Raw genomic sequence first — 23227 nt, forward strand, 5'->3', positions numbered from 1 at the left:
GGTTTTCGCCTCCCGGCTCGTTACTTCGTTTCTAGTATCTGGCCTTTCCTCCCAAGGGAGAGTTTGTTTCAAGGAGGGAAGTATACAGTATCCTGGTTTTCGCATCTCGGCGCTTCGCAAGTTCTAACACCGAAATGCCGAGATGCTAAAAACCGGATACCACAGTGCGTTTGTATGATATACAGTAATCCCTAGTTATAACAAAATTGCTCTGCTCGAAATATCGCTTTATTCAAAATTTCTTCTGGTCCCGACCCAAACGCATGCATTTTGGGCCACATTACTCGAAGCGCACGAAGAGCTTGACCCGCTTAGAGCGAAGTGGCGGGCGGAGGCGTGGCCCAGCGGCGGCGACCCTGCGGCGAGCCAGGCTGTCAACATGGCGAGTCATCGGAAGCTGGTGTTTCCCGGGCGATTTTCTCGAGCTGGTCATGCTCGATTCGCGCCATCCGACTTTAGACAGACGGCCCATATGCGTGCGGCCCATATGCGTGGTAGGGTCATTGAATGTTGCTCCCACACATTCGCCAATGGCGTTGACGTGACGGTTCACGAACACCGGCACTTGAACCGTAGAATATGCAGTCTCGTCGACAATGGGGCGCCGAAAGATTCTTGTTTTGCAAACGTCATGGCTGCACACCTCGGGAAAAAAATTGCCCAGTGATCACGCAAAGCCCTTAGCGCAAAACCGGTCAATTTTCATGATGGCGCTGTGTACCCACAATGAGCGGATAATCATTTGATCTCAATAAACACAATCTCAGACTCGAGCCACGGCCTTTGCGGCGCTTTACAGCGTGCGATGCTCGTAGCGTTCTGTGACGCTTGAACCACCCCTATAAAGTGGTCACTGACTTCTCCTCGTTCGCTGCGAGGCGTTCAGGACGAGAGTCACTGCCCTCGCTCGCCTTCATGACAAGTTCTCGCCGCCTTGCTGCCAGTTTCGACGTCGCTGCTCCTGCTAAGCTCCTCCAGCCTATGTTCACTGCCTTTTTTGCAACTGAATAAAATATTGCATCACTGAATACATTGTGTTTTGATTCCTCGCAGTTGTGGCGAGATTAAAGCTCAACTGAATTACCTTTTCTCGAGTGGTCGCTCATATCGAAGCGATCGCTTATAACGAATTTTTTCGCCGTCCCGCTGACTTCGTTATAACGAGGAGTTACTGCATATACAGTGACCTCCCGTTAAGACGAACTCGAAGGGACCATGATAATTTGTTCGTCTATTCAGAAGCCCTCCCAAAAAAAGAATCGGCAACATGCCCAGATGCATGCAAATATCTTGCTTCCAGACGGTGAATAAAGTATACTTACAATGGAGGAAAAAGGCAAAAAAATCATTTATTTAAGTGATAAACTTGATAGAAGACTGTCTTCAAGTACTCTGGCCTGGTTTTACCCAGTCCAAGCGGTGACGGAGAGCTTCTCCCGCGACCGCAAGCAACAACTCCTCGCTTTCTCGGCGACGACGCGTTGGGACTCGCGAAGCGAACCGACGCGAATTCACATGCTTCCGCTGAGAAACGGCATTGGTCAGGAGAGCTGCAACGTTAACGAAGCGGGAGTATCCGTTGCCGCAATTTTTACTTTGTTGATCCTGGGCGCCTCTCTCCTCCAGAACAGAGCGTCCGCAAAACCAGCCCTCGTTCTTTTTTTTTTCTTTGATTTGCCGCTCGCTCCGCGGATTAGAGGGTGGGAGAAGGGCTAGCTTCATCCGCGTGTCTTTTTTAGGGGCGAAGCACCTTAGAGCCGAGGCTTGTCTGGCGTCCGGCGTCCGTGCTCACGCACAGCACCGTGTACATCGAAACATCTGTGAACAAAATGTTCACAAAAGCTGAGAGAGAGAGAGAGAGAGAGAGAGAGAGAGAGAGAGAGAGAGAGAGAGAGAGAGAGAGAGAGAGAGAGAGAGAGAGAGAGAGAGAGAGAGAGAGAGAGAGAGAGAGCTCCTGGAGAGCCGTGCTGCGCATGCGCGAGGAGCATCGGATTGGATTGGATTGAATTGGATTTGGATTTGTATTGGGTTGGGTTGGATTGTATTGTATTGTATTGTATTAAACTGAATTGTATTGGATTGGATTGGATTGTAAATCGTTTAGCAGCAGTAAGCATTCTCACGGGTGATTTGCGGTAAGAACGATCTCCAGTGCTTCGCCCACTTCTCATGATTCACTTCGTGGAAATGTGTGAATTTTTTTCTCGCTCCCTCCCTACCTCTGTGGCACGAATTAACTTCGAGCTGTGGTTTTCTTTTACTTTTCTTTCCCTGTGGTCACGTGAATGCCCCGCCGCACCCTGTCAATACTGCCATGTTCGCTACCCACAATCGCCAGCAGTGGTGGTCGCCCCGAATAAAAAATGAAAACAACTTTGCGGTTAACTGATTTATTCCAAATTAGTCAAACAGTTTCGACAGCGAAACTGTCTTCGTCAGGGATTCTATAACAATGGACACAACACTCTTGTATATACCCATTGCAGGGATTCCTTTTCCCCTCACTCTTGTCAAGGAGGACCCTCCAGAAAAATAAAATAGAGAAAAAAGTAACAAATCCGGCAACCATACCGCAGGTGCAACGCAAGGGGCTGAGAAGGAGAGGGTAAAAAACTGTGGTTGATTGCTCTCTTATAGGAATCAGTAAAATACGAAAGTAAAATGTGCAGCGAAATTTGCAGCTGAGCATGATTTGCTGGTCGGCGGTAGTCTTGTGGGTGTGCTTGGCGAGCGACTTCCTGCTGGCGGTCGCTTCGGCAAAAGTGTACTGGCGTCATTTTCGTGACGGCTATGACGTCAGTGAAATCTTGGGGTATCACAACATAAAACACTTCCGTGTGAAAATATAAATCCCGAAAACGAACAACCTTAAGGATAAGGTACTCTGTAGTATTAAAGGTTGCTTCCCCACAAGAAGACCCTGTGTGCTGGGGTGCACCCTTTGCAGGCTGCTTGTTTGTTGTAGTGGCGTCACTTCCGTGACGGATATGGCGTCAGCGAAATCTTCGTGTATCCGGGAATAAAACACTTGTGTGTTAAAAACCTAAGAGTGAAAAAAAGAAAGGAAAAAGCCAAGGAGACGAAAAAAGGGGAAGGTGGACAAAAAAGAGAAAACAGAGCAAGGGTGGGGTACAGGAAGCGGGCGCAAGGTTTTGAATTGTTTAGCTGCAACGTCTATGAAGAGGAAGAAGACAAACAAAATACACCCAACCCATGTGCACATACGGGGAAAATAGGGAGAGGGGTGTAATTAAGGTTGCAGTCATGGCACGACACCGTCTGCATGGACGAATGCATGACAGCCCGTAAGGAGAAGAATCGTTGCTTTTGCTAAGAAACCGGTGATAATTCTACTTTGAATGCCTTTTCTGCGTCCGCGTCATGGCGGCAAAGCAGGACTAGCACGGCAGCTAGCGGCGCGCCGCAAAGCGGACCGCAGCAAAAGAACATTTTGCTTGGCACTTCAAAACAGCCACGTGTTCCCACATATTCACACTGCATCAATTTTGTCGAGATAAAAAAAAAAAAAGAAAAACCCTTTCGCGATTCCCGATACTGCAGGAAAAAGAGGAGGTGCGCCGAATGCTGCCGCCTGTGCGCGCTCCCTACCGTGCCGCACGGTTATCCGGGGCAAACGAGCGGCTCTGCTACTAGGCAGGCGCTTACGAAAAGAGAGATTCCCGCAAGATTGGGACTAAGAAAGGTCGCGCGTAAGCGCGGTCGTACGTGTTTGCAGAGAAAACGTTGCAATCTTAGCATCTGACTTCGCGAGGACGAAGCAGATGCGGGCCCCAGCAAAATTCTACGCTCGGCTGCGCTACGTGCCGCTTGTAAGCGCGCTTCCTCCGCGATCACATAAACACCGAAACGACAAAGCAAACGCGCCGCGCCGCGCCACGCCACGCCACGAGACATCGTCTGCGCGTGATGAGATGGAAGAGCTCATGGGGCCAGCATGCAAGGCCGCATGCACCGCACGTTTCCGTAGAAGGAATAACGAGCTTCGCGGGGGCAGTGAAGGGGGGGGACCGTGACGGGAAATATCGTTGCTGGCGTGTGCGCTTCATTCGAACGCGGAGAAGGGGGCGAACGTTTCGGGCCCGAACGCGGCATTTTACGATTCGCCTGCGCTGCTGCTTTCTCCCCGCGACAGACAAGGCACACACCGGCGGCGACGCCATGCGAGATCATAACACGCCACCTGAAAGGCTGCTCGTGGCTGCTGCACTGCTAGTGTGACAGCTTCTGTCGGGAAACTTACCCTATACCTACTCTGCGCCGTTGCACCACGATGGTTACACAATGTAGCTAAGTTCAAGCACATTCGCTCAGTATTAGAGAGCAATAGGCGGCGTTCATTTGGCGCAGGGTGAACGTGGGGGCGCCGCCGACACGCAGTATCTCATTGCGGGGGAAGTCTGGGCCCACGAAAGAAAGAAAGAAAGAAAGAAAGAAAGAAAGAAAGAAAGAAGAAAGAAAAGCCCGTTACAAGAACAAAAGCAATTCGAATAAGTAATACATAGTCGCCCCATTAATTGTTTACTTCATTTCGGTGTTTCCTCAGGGCCAGTGAAAAATGGCTGATCGTCATGGTCAGAGCAGAGCTCAACGCTGCGTAAGATTAGTGCATCTCTTGCGACAGAAAAACAATTAGATGCGTTCTTATATGAGAGGTAGAATCAGTAGCCCCGTTCATTCAGCATCCCCGCACTCCCTCCCGGACAAAATATTTTCGGGAGCGTGAACCCCTCTGCCACCTTCCCTCGCTGCCAGTGACCGTCAACGTACGCCTCGCTATTGCTGCGCCCACAAGCTCTTTCTTTCTGTATTTTTAAAGACAATACTCTCCCTTGGGCTACTTAAACGGGAAAATTTTGGCCCGTCTGTCTGTCTGTCTGTCTGTCTGTCTGTCTGTCTGTCTGTCTGTCCGTCCGTCCGTCCGTCCGTCCGTCAGTCCGTCCGTCCGTCCGTCCGTCCGTCCGTCCGTCCGTCCGTCCGTCCGTCCGTCCGTCCGTCCGTCCGTCCGCCCGCCCCTCGAGTCAGCCGTTCGGCTAAAAGTTAAAATGAATACACTCGAACGAGAGCTTTATACACCAGAAAGTTTTCCAAGCCACTAAATCGGGAAACACCCTTCATACTTGTCAACATTATTCAGCGAAAAGAAAATATTACGCATTTATGCCAATCGGTCATTGAAATGTACTACAAGTGCGTTTACTAAGTTCCGATGTTTCCGTTATACGTTCGTGCATTAATCCTGACCTTACTGTGCAAGTGCTTTGGGAGAAACCTCCGCGAGCGATCGCTAACTGACGCTTTTGCGATAAGCTACACGGCTAATTCAGCTGCATGTATTTCGTCTTATTATTATCTGCGCCCCCGCGTCCTGCCAAAACATATGTGGCTGATCGTGAAACTTTCAAAGGTAGCTTTCTTAGATACCTGATTTTTTTTTTTTGTGCGTTTTCTCACTCCAAGTGGCAATAGCTCCTCTCCGTCGCAAAGCACGAACGAATGGCTTTTGAAGAAAATGGAATACAATAAATTCCGCATTGGTGGCGTCTTGACATGCAAATACATTCGCAAGACATGTCAGCGTGAAGCAAAACAATGCCATAGGGCCCCAAAATAAGCAGGCAGACAAGAAAGAGCCCTAGTTCCACCCAAGGTCTGTAGAAGACTCTAAATGCCGATGGAGTCCCGATGCCGCTAGCGTTTTCAAGCATCCAAATTTTCTATTGTTTTCCAAAGTGGTTCTGGGAAACATTCGCGGTGAGGCAACTGACGGCGAGTAAAATGTTCTGACAGAACATGTACGGTCGAAAACCTCCCCCTGGGAACCTGAGATCCTTCTCCACGGAACAAATGCTGCTTGCGCCAAAACTCTGAAATGAATACGTTTGGTGAGCAATTTTTCGCTCGCCAGTCACGCCCGAGAAAAAATGCACGAGGTCTCAAGAAAGCCACAGCTACCGGAGTACAGGAATTTGAGGCGGATTATACAAATAGCGCGGCAAAAATAAATTAGATCCGCGGAAGCGGCCGGAGGCCAGGACGTGTAACTAAACGAATTCAAGCAGAGGGTAAAGTTGACCTGTCCCTCGAATTCCAACTGCTTAGAAAGCAACAAAGGAGCACCGTCAGTGCACTGTAATTTTGCGCCACGTATGCATCAGTAGCAAGAGATGTAGTCTCCTTATCTGCCTTGCAAATTTAAACACTAAGGCAACTTGCAGTTTCAACGGTAGGAGGAATTCTCTGCTGTGTCATCCGTTTATGATTGTATTTATTTTGCGTTAAACGCATTTAAAAATACTTTCATGTTCTGCTGGAAAGTTCTTTGCCCCCACACTATTATGCGCATCTCCTTCCCTTCAGATCAGGTCAGAAAAAAAGCGTTTTCTTTGGATCTCCTCGGGGCTCAGCTTTACTAAAAGTCACAACATTCTCGAAACCACCGACTCAATAAAATGGACAGCCCTCACGGCAGGTGCCTTAAAACCTTCTCCCCTTTGCCCGTGTACGATATAAAAGAATTCTTTCATCGGGAATCGACCAGCATCGCCAAGATGTGAACGACCGGAGACCGCTTGCTTGCGCACATTTCAGGCTTGTATAGGCACCGTAATATTATCGTATAGAGTCTAGGGACAGTGAGTAGGCATTTAGGCAAGAAAACTTCCGTGTTGTGAGGCTGGGTGTACTTGGTATAAAGACAACGGTGGATAGACTTTACCACAATGCACCCGAATGATCTGTCATTGCGATAAAAAGCACAAAATACTTTATATGATTTTCCTCAAAGTAGGTGGATTGCAGTGCGACTAGGAATACTCAATGCAAGCATGATGTTTTGCAGTGCGCGATGTTACAACGCATATAATATTTTTAATCTAAACGTGTGTCGGGACTCGTTATCCGTCAAATTTTCTCCCTTGTGTGCACTGACTTTTCATTTACGTGCACAGTGGGAAAGCAGGTTCAGGGAAATCTGAAAACTATGCGGAACTATGCATTTAACTCGGCGCCAAATAGTCTTGGGTGGCCACCCAAGAAACCTCCTATACCCGCAGAGAAGATTTTTATGCCAAACTTCCCACAGAATAGCTGCTGCTTTCGAAAGAACAAACCGACAATTTCGTGAAATAGTAAACTGAAAATTTCAGATCAGACTGCAGAAATATGTGTGCAACCGGTTATAGTATTTAGATCCTGTTGCTGGAGCCGTGTCAAAATATTCCATCCCCAGGTCAAAAAGCTGAAGTTCATGAGTAAGCCAAGTGTAGTTTTTTGGGCACAGCTGGTTTCCTGATGTCTGCATGCGGTACGAAATCAAGCGAATTCAGGTAGTACAGCTAGTGAAAAAAGAAAGCGCATCTTAACAGCCGGCGTGTTATCAATCTACTTCCTCACCAAATGAGAATGCTCAGACGTATCCCTTTTTGTCTTCATGACAGGGCGTCCTCATTCAGGCTGTTGCGGATTTGCAATTTTCCGCCAACATGGTGATGATGACAGAGGTACCGAGAAGGAAGTGGCACGTTTGCACGCACTACGGCGAGGAGCACGCGGGGGAGTTCGGAACGCGGCGCTTGGACTACCGTGCACGGCTTTGCGCCGCTCTCTTCACGGCGCCAATAAACACTGAAGATCGGCTTTCCCTTTTCGTAACATTGGTGCCGAAACCCGGGAAGCAAGCCAGCGTTGCGGCGAGCCTTCTCCTGACGAGCTGGGTACGCCTTTCTTCAGCTACGACCGGCATGGAACGGATCAAGAACAAGCGCGTCACGGCGGGCTATGAACACGAAGATTATAAGCGAGGTGGACCAGCTGCTACAGTCCCAGCAGTTGGATCTTTCCGTCCTAGGTGTCTTTCACGGGCGTCTTCGAGCGAGCAATGCAGCATTGGCCGCACTTAACGCCGAGCTTGAAGCCCACCTGACCGACGACCAGGCAGCGGAAGAGCACGCTTCGGTCATGGAGTATGACGACGCAGCGACCAGCGCACTGGCTTTACTCGAGCATCACATGGAGGTGTTGAGGTCATCTTGGACGCTCCAGACTGCTCCTCCATTGGAAGACGCCAGCGGAGACCGCCGGGCTGCGACGTCTACCGGACAACCCATGCCAACTACTCGTGAGTTTGGAGCATGTCTCCCGAAGCTAGAACTGTTGCGCTTCGACGGAGCGATAACGCGGTGGCAACCTTTTCGGGACATGTTTCGACATTCCGTCCACGAGAATCCCCGGCTGTCCAATATTGACCGCTTTCATTACTTGCTTTCGCTTCTTGACGGAGCTGCTGCTGAAGCCGTTGCTGGCCTGCAAGGGACAGAGTCCTGCTATCAAGATGCTCTTGATTTTTTGAAGAATCGTTTTGGTAATTCCTAAGTGATCGAGCTGAAGCATTTTGAAAATCTGCGGAAGCTCCAGCCTGCCTATTCAACCAGCAACGTGCCCGCTTTGAGGAAGCTGTACGACCACGTGCAAATGAACCGGCGAGGACTGGAAAGCTTGGGCGTTGGAATTTCTTCTTACGCGGCTATGCTGAATTAAGTGCTTTTAAAGGTGATACCTGGCGACATTATTGTCGATTACTTCAAACAGCAGAGCCTTGCAGCCAGCGCCGCTTCCACGAGCAGTCAGAGTTCTTCTGCCGAGGACGTAGAACATCTACTGTCTTTCCTGCGAGCGGAAGTCGAGTGCAGGGAAAGAAGCTTCCAGATCAGCAAGTGAGGAGGCTGGCCGAGTGCTCAAGAAGCAGCAGTCTATTCCGACCGCTGCCGTCCTGCACAACAGGGCACAGACTTCGTCATGCTTCTTCTGCTCCGCCAACGATCACAGAACAGAAGAATGTCTGAGTGACATCCCTTTGACCAACAAGCGAACCCGCCTAGCAAGTGACGGCCGATGCTTCAGATGTACGGCCAAGGGACATCTGGTACGGAGTTGCCGAAAGAAGGTCCGGTGTCGGACATGTAAGTGGCACCATGCTAGCACGATGTGCACCACTGACCCCGCTCGGATACCATCGGAATCGGCTGCAGAAACGCGACATGCAGCGATGCACGTCAACATGCGCAAATCAGCCATCCCGCGACTCTCCAGCGACGTCCTACTACAGTCCTACTACAGACGTTCCGGGCGTGGATTATGACTTCGTCGCATTGCTGCTACGTCCATGGAATTTTTGGCAATGGCAGCCAGCGGACTTTCATCCCACAAGACGTCGCCTCTGAGCTCAAGTTAGCTGCAATTGGCGAAGTCGATCTGGCCATCAGTGCTTTCGGCCGACCTGGAGGTCCAAAGAAGAAGTTTAAAGTCGTCAGAGCGACCCTTCGCAGTCAACATGGCAGCACGTCTGCAGAGGTTGAAGCCCTCGTCGTGCCTTTCATTTGTGAAGACGTCGCTGAAGCACCGAAGGGCAATACGCTTCTGCAACGCCTGGTCGCCGAGGGGAAGCCACTGGATGACACCATTGCTTTCCCAGGCATGGAGTTCAGACAAGGAGTTAGCCTTCTCGTTGGATCCGACCAGATCTGGAAGTTCGCGCCAAAAACGAGCCAAGTACAGTGCGAAGAGACGAATCCTGCTTTGGTCGCTGTCAATACAAGCTTAGGATGGACCTTACAAGGACCGTTATCTTTGAAAGAGGGTAATACAAGCAAAGGCGGTAACTTGGTCTGTGTTCTCCGCACGAACACGCATGAGAATGGAGACCTCTCTTGCGCTGTTCGGTGGTTTCGGGAGGTTAGCACTGCTGGTCTCAAGAACTCTCCGAACACGCATCCCGATGAAGATGCATTGCGCAAGTTCAAAGATTCAATTGGATTGGTGAAAGTGCTCCATGACGTAGAAGTGCGATATGAGTCCACACCAGTCTCTATGGCCGACGACCGCAAGAATGCCCTTTCCAGACCTTATAGGTTACCTCAACGACTTTCTTCAAACGAAGGCCTAAGACCCTACTATAAGTCTGTGAGGCAAGGGAAGACCGATGACCACGCAGAAAAAGTTGTGAAGGGCCACCTTGAAAAAGGAACGAATCTCAACTGCTCTTCACAAGGAAAGAAACGCCGGCTACTGGAACCCGGAGATGACCGTTGCAACCACTCCATTGACGATGTTCATAAGCGACTTCACTGTGGAGTCGGCAAGGCTCTCGCTGAATTATGCGAGAGTGACGGGAGGCCACAGCCCGACAAAGCGTGAAGTTTTCGGACGTTGTGAATGGTGTTCACTTTTTATGCTGCAAACTGCTGCGACCACAGCGCTGACGAGGGACGGAGTCGGCAAATTCCAGTAGCTTTTCTGGAAAGTGGACAATCGACGACAGTGTTTGCCAAAGACGGTCGCACTAAGACCCGACAAGTTCAGCTGGCGTGCGGTGGATAATTTGCTAGACTAGTGCAACTGTTGTGAGTGCGCTGTTGTATCTATGCCAGTGATTATTTGGTGGGCGCCGAGGATGTTGCGGATTTGCAATTTTCCGCCAACATGGTGATGGTGACAGAGGCGCCGAGAAGGAAGTGGCACGTTCGCACGCACTACGGCGAGGAGCACGCGGGGGAGTTCGGAACGCGGCGCTTGGACTACCGTGCACGGCTTTGCGCCGCTCTCTTCACGGCGCCAATAAACACTGAAGATCGGCTTTCCCTTTTCGTAACACAGGCCTCAGTTTCAGCGAAATAACTTCCAATTTCTCAGTTGAGTTCAGCTTGTACGTAAATTCATCATACTAGCGAACACACACAGGGACAAAGGTAATTGAGACGACAAAGGCGACAGGGACAAAGGTAATAGAGCGTGTGTTTCGTCCTCTCTATTACCTTTGTCCCTGTGTGTGTTCGCTAGTATGATGAATTCCTTAGTTAGTAATCAACTCGCCCACCTTACCGCCTTAGTTGTACGTAAAATTGTTTGTGTTTATCCGCATTTTATGTTGCGTTAAAAGTTGTCTTAATACAGGCTGCTTCCGTTTTACTATTTCTTTGTTGCGTACAGTACGTACCGGTTCTTGCATTCTATATATGGGCTTTCATAGCCGCGCGCAAAGAGGGGCTGCATGGAGGGGTATACTCTACAACGCCCCCACAGTCGTATGCGCGCAATGTCTGCTCATTTTGTCAGGGAGGTGAGCTGTCATGACTCATAGTGCACCTTGACGATAAAGGCGGATCAATTGACGCCCCAGCGCCGCTTCAAGGTTTGCCTGCGAGTTCATCAATGTACGTGGGCATCTAAAAGTTGCAGTATAATCGATGCCACAATATATTTCAACAACTATCCGCGTAAGCCCAGTGGCACACACGCAGCTGCACAAAGACAGCCTTAATAAAAGCAAGTACAAAAAAAAAACTTCCGTAGGCCTTATTCGCCGCAGTGCACCCGAATCAGTGATTATTTGTTCCGAGAGATGAAATACGGTGAGGGACAAGGTCTGATGTGCGATTTGACTCCAGAATTTGATCTACTCCGTGTCAATGCAAAACGCCGTCTTCCGAGTGTGTTTATGATTTGCCATTTAAGTGCTTTGTCGTTATGTATACCGACAACTACGTGTTTATGATTTGCCATTTAAGTGCTTTGTCGTTATGTATACCAACGACAATCATTTGCAAGAGTGAATGCCAGTAAAAAAAATCCCCGTGCGTCTGCGCCCGCATAAGCAGTCATTACGATCGCTAAGGTGTGCAACGTAAATGACTAAGGCATTGACACATTGGTAAATGACACATATGATTTGACTAGAAAAATGTGGTCCGAACTGTAACATTGTATTTCCAGAATAGCTCTTTGCATGAATTGATGTCACAGCTCACTCTACATTTTAGAGGGAAAGCTCTACTACTCCAGGTAGAGACCCAGAGAGCGCCTCGCTCCGTCAGTGCCTCGTAGCGTCAATCTGACCTTTGAGCTCAAGCAGTGTCAAGCCAGCGCCTCATGCGGTTGCGGAAGGAAAGCGTCCAATTGCGTCCGTTCCCAGGGAAGGGGGGGGGGGATGTGTTCAGTGCGGAGAGGGGGACAGGGGAAAGAGTAAAAGCGCGTTCCATCAGAAAATGATACAAGGAGGCGCTGTCGCATTCAAATCCCTTGCGCGTTCCCGCCTAGACCGGGACTGCGCCCAGCAGCGGCTGTATTTTGTCTTGCGGTGCAATCGTGTGCGTGTTCACTGCATGTTCTCGGTGCGAAAACCGGTCTATTGTTCGACAGACCCAGTTTAACCGCGTTCAACCGCGGCAAAATTTTCCTGGTCGTTATCCGTCAAAGTTCTTCTCCTGGGTGCATTGATCGATCATTGAGGTGCACTGTGCAGAAGCAGACGCAAGAAATACTTTCAGGCTGTATTGCAAAAGTTCATTTTTAACATTTTATTGTTTCATGTAACTTCGCTTATGCGGCGTTTCTAAATAAATGCTTTCACGCTCTTTGATGTATTATACCGGATACGCGCGCTGTGCAGTGGGCGCAAAATGAAGCTCAAACAGGCGAACTTAAACAGGGAGCAAAAAATTTCGAGGCTGCATTCTTCAAACTAACATAAAAATTATTCGGGTCTGCTTCGCCCCACATCACCTGAATGACCAATCGCTGCGTCCAAGGGAGCAGAACTGATCACCAATCAGTGATGGGGTGTTATGTCAGTACAAATAATGCAATCATCTCTGCGAAATCACGCAGTGCATAAGCGCATACTCGCATTGCGTGGTGTCACAGCGCAGAGCAGGACTCGTCAATGGCCCACTTTGCCTCGTTGACCAAAAATGATCGGTCACTTAGGTGCGTTTCGGTGCAAAATGTCCCGGAGGTGTTTTCAAGAGGGTGCATTGATCGTATAGTAGTCTCACTGAATAAGCACACAGAATTCACGCCATTCATCCACGAAAAAAGAACAAAAATGCCATTTGTGTTTCCGGGTGTAATTTTCAGTAATCTTGCGCCGTTACATTTTTTTTTCCTTACCAGGTGCGGTGAAAACCATGCGGATAACACGTCACGCGACAGTAGTTCAAGTGAAACTGTTTTAAAGGCGATAATCCTTTGGCTACTTAAAGGGACCCTGCAATACTTTTTGAACTTTTTTTGGAAATCTTAAATGCTTGCAGAACGTAGTCGACCAACAAAGTTACATTAGGGGGCCGCAAAGTAACTTGCCAAAAAATATGGCTCTAGGCCCATCAGATAACTTAGAAACTTGCTCAAAAGGATTTCCCCTATTTCCCGGTCTTAGCGTTCTTCGACGGCTGGAATTACGTCATTACACCGTTGCAGCGGATATTGCCAGCTTTTCTTGAGTTGCAGCAATGAACTCATTCCATAGCCACTTAAAACGAAAGCCACAAAAGCAAAGCAGAAGCGGAAGGCGTATCTGCTGTGGCGAGCAAATCACGCAGTGCCGCTCCGTGCTGACGATAACTATAGCTTCCGCAGTGCTTCCGGGTGCGACGGAAACAGTGAAAGCGCGTATCGGAAGTGTTTCAGAGTCCCTTTACACCAGAAAATTTTGGTCTGTCTGTACGCTTGTATGTCTGTACCTCGATTCAGATTTCAGCCAAAATTTAAAAGGAGTACTTGGACCAGATGTTCACACAGTCGAAACTTTTCCAAACCACTAAATTTGGAAACACACTTCCTACTTGTAAACATTATTCAGCAAGAAGGAAACATTAGGCATATCTGAGGCAAAACATAAATACATAAGTGGTATTTGCAGTGTTCTTTTAATTAAATATGCACGTGCTGCTTGATTTTTGCGATACGAAATAAAACAAAAATTGGCTCCAATCCACGCTGTGAAGGTGGTTTAAAAGCAAAGCGGCAAACGACACCCACAACAATTGCCCATGCGACGTCACTTGAATTCACATACGTGTCTCTACAAAGAGTGAAACCTGAGATTCTGCCGCGCGTTACCTAGAATTCGCACGGGCGGCGTCTCGAACGCAGAAGCGTCGGCCACGGCCGGGCTAGAGCGGCGGACGCCGCCGCTCTAGCCCGGACGTGCGTCGGCAGAAAGAAAACTATGAGGAGCGTCATTCGAGGGTGAGACAGCGGAGCCTAGCCATCCCAATGTGCTAGCTCGGGGCTACGTCACCGCGCGACAGAAGCGCGGACTTCGAAGCAATTCGGCATGTGAGCTTAGTGATTCCCATTTATACCGATTTAAACCAGTTAGTTTAGTAAGTTCGAGAATTGCGAGAAAGCTGAGGGAACTCTTATAATCGCTATTTATCAGAACCAGTTGCTGCTTTAGCCTTTTGTAATACCTGTAAAACACAACCGAATTGGTATTCACCAATTTAGAAAGCGGAGTCTCATTCGTGGCAAGCAGTGCGTAAACGGTAGTGTTTGTTTAGCGGTCAGGTGTATGTACGCGGTCTCTATGTTTTGTTTTCGTGCCGTGCAAACCAAGTTTTAGCGTATCTTTGCCGTACGACCACTTAATTCCGTCTAGTTCGGGTTACCCAGAAGGTGCTGTCGAACAATTTAATCAAGCCGTGCGAAGGAAGCGCGCCTAAACAGGCTGCGCCTAAACAGGCCCAAAACAACCGTCGCTAAAGCAGACGACAAAGCCGGGTCACGCCGATGCACCCGCCGGCATGAGCGCGCGGGGAACGCTGGCTAAATTCTCTGCGCCATCTACACTGTGCTCCGTGAGTGAAAACCGCCCTCCCTCCGCAGTCGCGTTAGGAATTTCTTGTCACGCACGCCACGAAAGAACCGTTGGCTGGTAGAAGTAGAAATCTTTGCTTTAAAAATACGCGTCGAAAAAATACGTGACACAAAAATACAAACAGAGCATGCGGCCAGCTTGGACCTCGTGACGGCATTCCAAGTTTTACAGTAACGAAAGGTTCCATTAGATGACGCGCGATTAGTGGAACACGCGAGAATTGAATTGATTCTAACAAACCTCCTCAGTGTATTATATCATGGGAGGAGCGAAACGGAAGGGGAAGGGCGTAAGTGGTGGACGGAGGGATAAAAAATGCATTTCAGTTACATCGGCGACAAAAGACTATCGTCTTTCGACGACATTTTCAGCGAAGTGAGCAGATGCGCAGCCAAGTTTTCCACGTTTGTGCTGATTGTCGCGGCTTTGACGTCTATTCACATGCCAGATTTTGACGTTGTTCAGCACTTGGTGTAAAACGACCTTAGTGTAGTCGATTTCACGCGCTGCGAGACGTACAAAGCACGTACAGCACGAGGCGTTTTTCGAAGTACCACATGTGTTCGCCCGAAAACCGCACAGTCCTGTTCGGCCGGTGTCTCATATGGCCGCCACGTATCAGAATTACTCCACTTCGTGGTTATAGGCCGGTACGCACTCGCATTTAAAACAATCCCTCACCTTGGATAGACACTTTTCGCTTCGAATTCACGAGCCAGCGTGCACTTGCGTTCAAAACCATGCTCAGCCGCGTTTCGAAGTCGCTCTTCCCCCACTCGACGCCTCTACCGATCTTCTGGCTGATCTGCACTCAGCGCACGTTTTGGAACAATTTGATTGTTTGTGTTGAAGCTAGTGTCTGCGCACAGTTTACAATGCTTGAGGTTGCCGTGCAACCTGCAATTTTGAACATTTGCTGACGCTCGGCGCGCAACGCCCCCTTCCTTGATCTTAAGCCGCCTTTCAACCTCCCACGATCCCCCTATCTATATTCTATATCCTACACCATCTGCACTAGCCTCCATCGGCGCGCCGTGTTTAAAGTCGATGGAAAAGGCAAACAACGCAATGGAGTTCAAAGTTTAAATGGGGATCTCCCTGCCATGGGGCGCGCCTGGGTATACAGGACCATATGGCCTAGTTCATACGACCTGAGGAACACTTACGTGCACCGAAATTTCGACTCACGGCCATTTTCGTTTTTCGCATCCGTCAGAAAAACGGCCGCCGAGGCCGGGATTGAACCCCCACCTTTAGATTTCAGCGCGAGGACGTAGTCACTGGACCACCATGGCGGGTCAAAGACAGCTTCGCTTTATAAACAAAGCAGAGCTGGTAACAGATAATCTAGAGGAGACGAATATTTGAACTTCATGAAGGACACCCGGAGCTACATGGGAGTACAGAGAATTCAATGATAAAAGAAGAATCCTCCGCACAGACGGAATAGTAGTTACAAATACCGGTTACCGCAAATGCCATGTGCCGAGTTTTCCGAAAGAGTCCGTGCACTTACTTCGCATACCATTGCATATTTTGTTGCGTACTGTCCTTATAATTACTCCGCGCCATATGCATCGCCTGTGAGTCGCAAATGTTGTCAATGTTTAGTTATTTTGTTATCGACGAAACATGACTCAGAGCTTGAAGATGCTTTTGCGGTCTCCCAACCCACCCCTCGAACGAGAGATCGAAGTTTAAGAAATAGCTTGCGCTTCCATGAACATGCCTGCAATGCCGAAGTGTGTTATTAAGAGGAAATAAGGAGAATATATCGACGATTTGCTTATAAGGTACACTGGTGCAAGAAACAATGATTCAGAAAATATATGGCGTGTGCCGTCAAACACAATAAACAAGAAACCATTCTGGAATCTTGTCCGTCCGTAGTCGTTACAATGGTATCTAGGTATCACAGACATTTTTAGGCTGAATGGCTCAGAAAAAGCGGAAAATGTCAGCATAACACTGCCACGGTTTGACCTATTGGATCTCTAGCTATCAGTCGATGAAGCACCAGCGTTGTGCCATCGCCCTGCATTTCTTTTGTGGTTGCAAATGTCGCTGACAAAATGTTACTCCACGAAGACGGCTCCTGAAATGTATAAAAAGAAAACTGGGAGCGTGCGGTGTGTATACCGCGCAATCACAGTCGTGGCGTTTGCAGCAGCTCTGCCTGCAGAAATGTGAGCCGTGGGTTCTAAGCAGTCGAAGAATGCGTTACACTGCTTGCAGTTAGCGTTGCGCGCAACCTCCCTCTGGTATTGCCCGCTGGGCCTCATCACACACGCACAAACGTGTTGCGTAAATTCCCAGACTGCATCAGGAGAAAGATGTAATTTTTGTTTCTGTGTACGTGCACGTGCACGCGTGCGTTTATTATTGAACAATCTTGGGCGCTTTAAGACTGTGTGTCTGCCAGGAGTACGCGTCATTGCCGCAAGTCGGTGCAAATATACAACGCTTTTCCCCCCGAGATTGCTATACTGGGCAGTGGTATAAACAACGAAAAAGATCCCTGCTTGAAGTCGAACCTCGGGGAGCACGTTCTTTTTGTAAACCGGAAATACACTGGATGCAAAAATAAGCGATAAGTCCTTTACACAGGTAAATAATAAAGGAAAAGGTTTTACAGTTCGTTCATTCCCTCGTAACCAACTCTGCCTTATATCCTGTTTCAAGATATCTGCGCACTCCTCAGAAAAAAGAAAAACGGTATGGGATTCTCATTGTACAAATCTATGAATTCAAAAAAATAAGGAATTATATTTTGATTTTGTGGTAACTACTTGGCATAAAACTGAACAAGCCGAAGCTCCGCATTTTTCTGCAAGGTCTCTGCATTTTTCCCGCACGGCATGGATGTAAAGTTGTCGCAGTGCAGGATTCCAACGCATCCTGTTTAAACACGCAGCAGTGGCGCTCAGGGACAAACAGTTGGCACTATGCCCACTTTTTATAGCGTCTTTTGTTTCGCCTCCTAACTTTCCAGTTTACCACCATACTATCAGCAGTAAGAAGCCCTGCAATTAGCAGGGCTGAGCTCTTAGCTTTTCATTAAATATGATTGTCCGCCTCTTGACCCGCTGATTTGGTGGGTGCAGTCACCCATTGTGGCTGTCACTAAAAAGGTTCTCGAGGAAAATTTCAGTTTGCTACGCAAGCCGCGAAAATGCCAAGGTACACTTAAATGCAGCTCGTTGGCCTTTTTTTTTTTTTGCCTCATTGCACCTGAATGATCAAACATTACATTCAATTGTGCAACGTTTGTTGTGGAGACCGAGCGTGCTATTTGACTTGGAAGTCGTGGTCTGCACGCTGACATTACGCAAAGCGCGCCCGACGCTATGCTTTTCGTAGTGTCACAGCGCACATCACAACTCTAGAGTCAGATGATATTTCGGGCCTGAACAATCCCTAAATTGGCTCCTCTGAACGCAGATATTGGCCGCTCAGGTACACCGTGGCCAAGCAGAAATAACGAAAGCTTGTTTCAGTGTGCCTTGTCTCTTTCAGGAGCGCTCTTGAAAGCCTGCAGTAGTTTGAATGCACAGTGCTAACATCACGGCCTGTGCAAGTGTCGAGGCCTCGCGAATGTCAAGAGGAGCCCATCATTCTACAGGAGCTATCAGTCAAGCGGCAACCGCGCAGCCCGTGCATTCTGCCATTGCCAAGAGTACGATGCACTGTGGATGGGGAAGGGTCTGACTGGGGACTGAGTGTGGCCCAGAGGCGCGCTGCTCACCTATGGTGTAGGACAGCCCGTCGACTCGAAAAGTGGCGCTCTTACACTTCTTGAAATGACGCGGATCCTTGTTGAGCGACATAGCCAGAAGTCAGAAGGCTCGCTTTTCAGCACGATGGGCGCTCGAGTGGGCGAAGCGAGTGTAGCATGCCGGCCCCCGCGAGGAGCCACAGTCCCTGGGATCCCACCGCGACACCAACAGGTAGGCGCTCACTGCCGAGTCTGGCGACTTTTGGGAGAGCCCGAGAGAGTCGTGTTCCGCGCCAGCTGCCGCGGTTCCGGAGATGCGGCGCTTTCGAACGAGGGCACAGTCACGTGAGCACGAGAGTCATTCACAGATGCGCTCTACGCAAAGGAGGAGGCCCCGGCGAGTGAGCTCGCCCCTGGAAGCACTCCAAGGCGCACGTGTGTTTTTTTCCCCGCCACTGGAAATAACCTGCTCGCCGCCCCGCTGCTGCGAACGAGTGACAACGAGCGCGAAACTCGCACTGCTTGGGCAATAAAGGCGCGGGGCGGCCGAGACAGCGGCGGCGGCGTGCGCCGGCGGGATTCACGTGCAGCGCCGGAGGGGCTCGAGCCGCGCGCGCGTCCTCCTCGAGCCGGTGGGCAGGGCCGAAGACGGCGCGCGTTCTTGGCGCCGCGCGGCTCAAGCTCGGGGCGCCACACCACGGGCGGCACGACCAACTGTTGCTGGCCCGGGGGGGACAGGTGGCATCGATCGGGCCGGTCCACCCTCCCGGCGCCCCCTGCGAGGGACCGTGACGTCAGTGGTTCTCTCTTCGGGCACCTCTTCTAACAAGCCGCCATGAACTCACCGAAAAGTTACGCCGGAAACGAAGGAGGAGACGACGACACAAGCAAATGCGGAAACGGTACACCTCGATATTCACCGAACACGCTCCTCCGATTCTTCTTCCCCTTTCGCCTCTGAAATTCCTCAGGCCCCCGATGTTCCTGCTGCTGTCAAGGTCGCCCACGCGGCAAATTCGTTTGCCTTCTCCTTTTTTCCTTGCTGTTCCCCGATTCGCGTTTGAAAAGAAGCCTCGTACTTGGTAACGAGCACGCGCGCACTCCGTTTGCCCGATCCTTTTCTCCCCGCCGCTGCTGCTGCACGTTCGCTACCTTGCCGCGCTTTCTTTAGTTCGCGAGCCTTACTTCAGCACCTTCTTGATTTGGGATGCTGAGCTGGCTCCGCGCACGCCGCTCAAGTTACTCGCATTCCAGGTGCCCGAATCCTTCTCTCGGCGGCGAGGAACTCCGGCGTTTTACTGCCACTCTTCCTTTGACCGACTTACGGCGCGCCAGAAGCCGGACGCGAGTGGTGCGCTAGAGATGCAAAGCAGAGATAACGTATGCATGTTCCCGGCGGCCGTTGCGAAAGCACGCAGCGGGCACTCTACGAGAATTGCGCTTGTGTCGACGCGATGAAGGCGAGAAGATGTCAACAACTCTCGAAGCTGGTGTGGCTTCGAAGAAAACAGCGGCGTGGATCGGAGCCCGCGGGTAGGATCGCTTATATACATGGGCTTTGCCTTCAAGCAAAGAGTATACGGCACCGCGGACTGAGTCAGGAGAGGCGGAACGCATTGGTCGCTCGCTGAGCTCGGCTGCTTCCCGTCTCCTTCTCCACTTGTCTTGTGTCGCCATCACTGACGCTGCTGAGAAAAACGGTGGGTATCAATGCAGTAACAAAAATTTAATATTTGCTGACTCCGGCCGGCTAGTTCGAAGGCTATCTGCTTTCTCCGAACTGTAGAATTACTTTTTTTTAAGTGAGCCACGTAGCGGACCTTCTCTCTGCCACTCGTCCACCAAAGGAAAAGAAGCATCTTGCGTAGCAATTCACCCTGTGGCCATTGCATAGTTTTTTTTTCCTTCTATTTTCCCGCTCGCTTCAAGATGTGTCCACGCCACGCCTGCGTAGCGGTCGGTGCACGGCAGCAATGTAACATCCGCGTGTTTCCGCCCTGGGAAAACATCCCATCATTGGCGAGGGGAGGGGGGGGGGGGGGGGGATGCCGGAAAATACTTTCTCGGTGAGAGGCGCATCTCATTCTGTCTTTAATTCCCCCATCCAGACTAGGAGGGGGCTGTAGGAAATAACGAAGATTGGGTTAAGGTTTCGATTTAACGAACAAACCAATAAAATTGTTTTCCTTAGAAGGAAATAAAGGCCCACGAGTTACTGTATTTTCCTGTTATTTCTATCTCGGTGCAAGCATGAGCGATTTCCCCTTGTCGCCCTAACCCCTTCCTCAAACCATTTCTTTTTTTCAAAAGACGAATTCCTTGCGCGCCACATGGGATATATCATTATCTTACTGAAAATCACGAGCGGGAAAACAGTACTTCCGGGCTGCTTATTGTTCCGTCACTGCTCTGATGGTCGGTACCATAAAGGAAAGCTACCGACCTGATTTTTAAGCGCGGAGCTCTTCAGGGGCCCGGCTTGTCGTCGCAGCTCGTCTGGGGTCGCGGTATCTAGTCACCGTAGTCACACGGCGTCACGCACCCAAACAAAGGCTCGGAAAAGATCACCGCTTCCCCAGGCCGGGATCGAACCAGGGTCCCTCGCATTACGAAGCCGATGTCAATCAAAGGCGCGCCACACAGACACACGCTTCTCATATGCTCAATGTTGGGGGTGATCTTTGCGCTGCGCCATTGCCACGGAGGCAGCCGTTGCTGGGCCGCAGATAAGTGCACACTAACATAAAATAAGGAAAAATCATATTTTAACGCATTAATAACCCCAAATAAATGAAAACGCAATCCAGTGTCTCTTTAAAGGCCTTTTCATGTGCTGCGGCGCCCTCTCGACTATTTGCGATATCAACGCCAGGCTGATACTGGAACTAGTCGAGAGAGGGCTCCCAGACCCTTTGGTGAATCACTGCTCCTCACTTCGACTGTTTTCACGTTGAGTGGAGCTGCTTTAATTTTTTTGTTCCGTTCGTCTGCTCTTTGGTACAGTTCGCCAAATGCTTACGAAAATGCCCCGAATATGCAGCTGAGACAGATGCTTCCCTCCTCAGCCGTTTTAGGACAGTGCATCCACCGGCAGGTCGTCCGTTTCAGAGTTGGGATGCCCGTGCTTCCTCGAGGAGGCATTGGACATCCATACACAGATAGGACAGCACGGGGTTCCATGCCTGGCTGCCTTCAAAGCGCAAGGCCGTTACGTACTGTCAAACTTAGGCTATGTTCAGACTACCGACGCAAAAGACACATCGTGATCTATGGACGTAAAAAAACGGCGTGCACGCAGTTCGGTTGGCTTAGCCATGAAATGACGCAATTCTTTAAAGTTATTAGGACAGTTGCGGCAACAGTTTGAACCCAGCCTTAAATTGCCATTTACTGCCACAGGGTATGTTTAATAATAAAATAAAGCATTAGTGCTGAATTGTAGTACTGATATGCCGGTATTGTGGACACTGCCATAGCACCCTGTATCTCTGGTGACTGCTGAGCCGCTGAGTAGGGCAGCCGTGTGAGGTATAGTTTGGCGCGGCGTGTTCCGAAATATAATCTCATCTTATTGGCATTATTACGTTTCACTGAGCCCTTTTAACAGCGAAACTGTTTAGAAATTCGTAATTTATCCTGTCCGCAGTTAAAAAAAACCTTGAAAATGCCGAGCGCGCGCACGTGAGCACGTGCCTCGCAGAGACCGCCCGGCGGTTAGAAGAAAGTGCCGAGCGCTCGTGTGTGCGTGCCTCGCGGCGACCGCCCAGCGTCCCTGGCGCACGGTTGTCAAGCCAAGCATACCCATTTACGGAATTGTTCAATAGTGGCAGAAAAAAACTCCAGCGTTCACTGTAACCGTGGCAAAACTTGCTCATAATGAGTGGGAGCTTCAAAAAAAAAAATGAAGGAAGCTCACACATTATAGCAACAATGATGGAGTAAAGGTCGTTGCGGCAGCGAAGAACCGAACCCGCTTCAATCGTGGACTTAAACCGTTGTGATGGTCGTGAAGGTTGCGCACAGCTTGGTTCCTTCAAGTCTTGCGCGTAAGTGTGAGCTTCCTTCATTTTTTTTTCTTTTTGTACTCGTTATTAATGACCGAGAGCCTTGGCAAATAACCCTTGCTAGGCCTATATGTAGGCTTAACGTTATGTAACCGTAAAGTTGCACCTTACGACATGTCAAGCAACGTAAAACTTGTACTGCGTAAAACTGCGGGTACCGGTTGACTGCGTTAGAGCGCAAAGTGGAACGTTAGTCCTAACTAGAAGCTGACTTAATTTTTGCATAAATAAAAAGAATGGCAGCCATAAGGAAACCGAATCAATTCGAGCCAACGTTATTATATCGTTGGCTTGTGCTGCAGATGTTTGTTTCTACGTACGTTTGGCTGTATGCCGGCCATTGCGCATGGCCGCATAGGAAACGCACTGTTAATTCTCCCCACGAGTCCCATTCGCCCTAAACTGCACAAAGGACTAGGCCAAATATGCGATTTCAGTCATTAATCTAATCTGCACTGTGACACCCCAGTAATACCGTGCAGCAGATAGAATTATCTGCGCAGTGAGAGATTAATAACATCCTTGAGTCAGACCGCCATGGTGCCGGGCCTCTCCATTGGTCACATTTGCTAAATTGGTTGCAGTTACTTGTTCTCCAGGTGCGCGTTGGGATAAAATATCTGGAAGTTTAGTCCAGATCTTACCCAGAGAAGCGTGCACACCTAGGCAGTGGTGACGTCCTAATGACGGACTAGATTTTTAACCTGCATAAAAATCTGAAAATCGAATTTTGTTTTCCCCTCACCGAAGACACTTCGTGAGCACAGCTTTCTT

At 49.6% G+C, this 23227-nt stretch overlaps 1 protein-coding gene across 2 annotated transcripts in view; it reads right to left on the reverse strand.

Moving 5' to 3' along the window:
* LOC144155795 (dual specificity calcium/calmodulin-dependent 3',5'-cyclic nucleotide phosphodiesterase 1A-like) overlaps positions 1-19041 on the reverse strand; it is a 670747-nt gene extending 651706 nt beyond the window's left edge. For both annotated transcript variants that reach the window (XM_077687457.1, XM_077687456.1), the window contains exon 1: positions 18420-19041. In XM_077687457.1, the coding sequence (XP_077543583.1) occupies positions 18420-18501 (82 nt within the window). In that variant the 5' untranslated portion in view covers positions 18502-19041. The remainder of the gene's footprint in view (positions 1-18419) is intronic.
* Between the last annotated feature and the right edge of the window lie 4186 nt (positions 19042-23227).

The sequence above is a fragment of the Haemaphysalis longicornis genome, unplaced genomic scaffold (genome assembly GCF_048455015.1).
Source record: "Haemaphysalis longicornis isolate Haplotype H1 unplaced genomic scaffold, Haemaphysalis longicornis Haplotype H1 scaffold_1, whole genome shotgun sequence".
NCBI lineage: Eukaryota > Metazoa > Arthropoda > Arachnida > Ixodida > Ixodidae > Haemaphysalis > Haemaphysalis longicornis.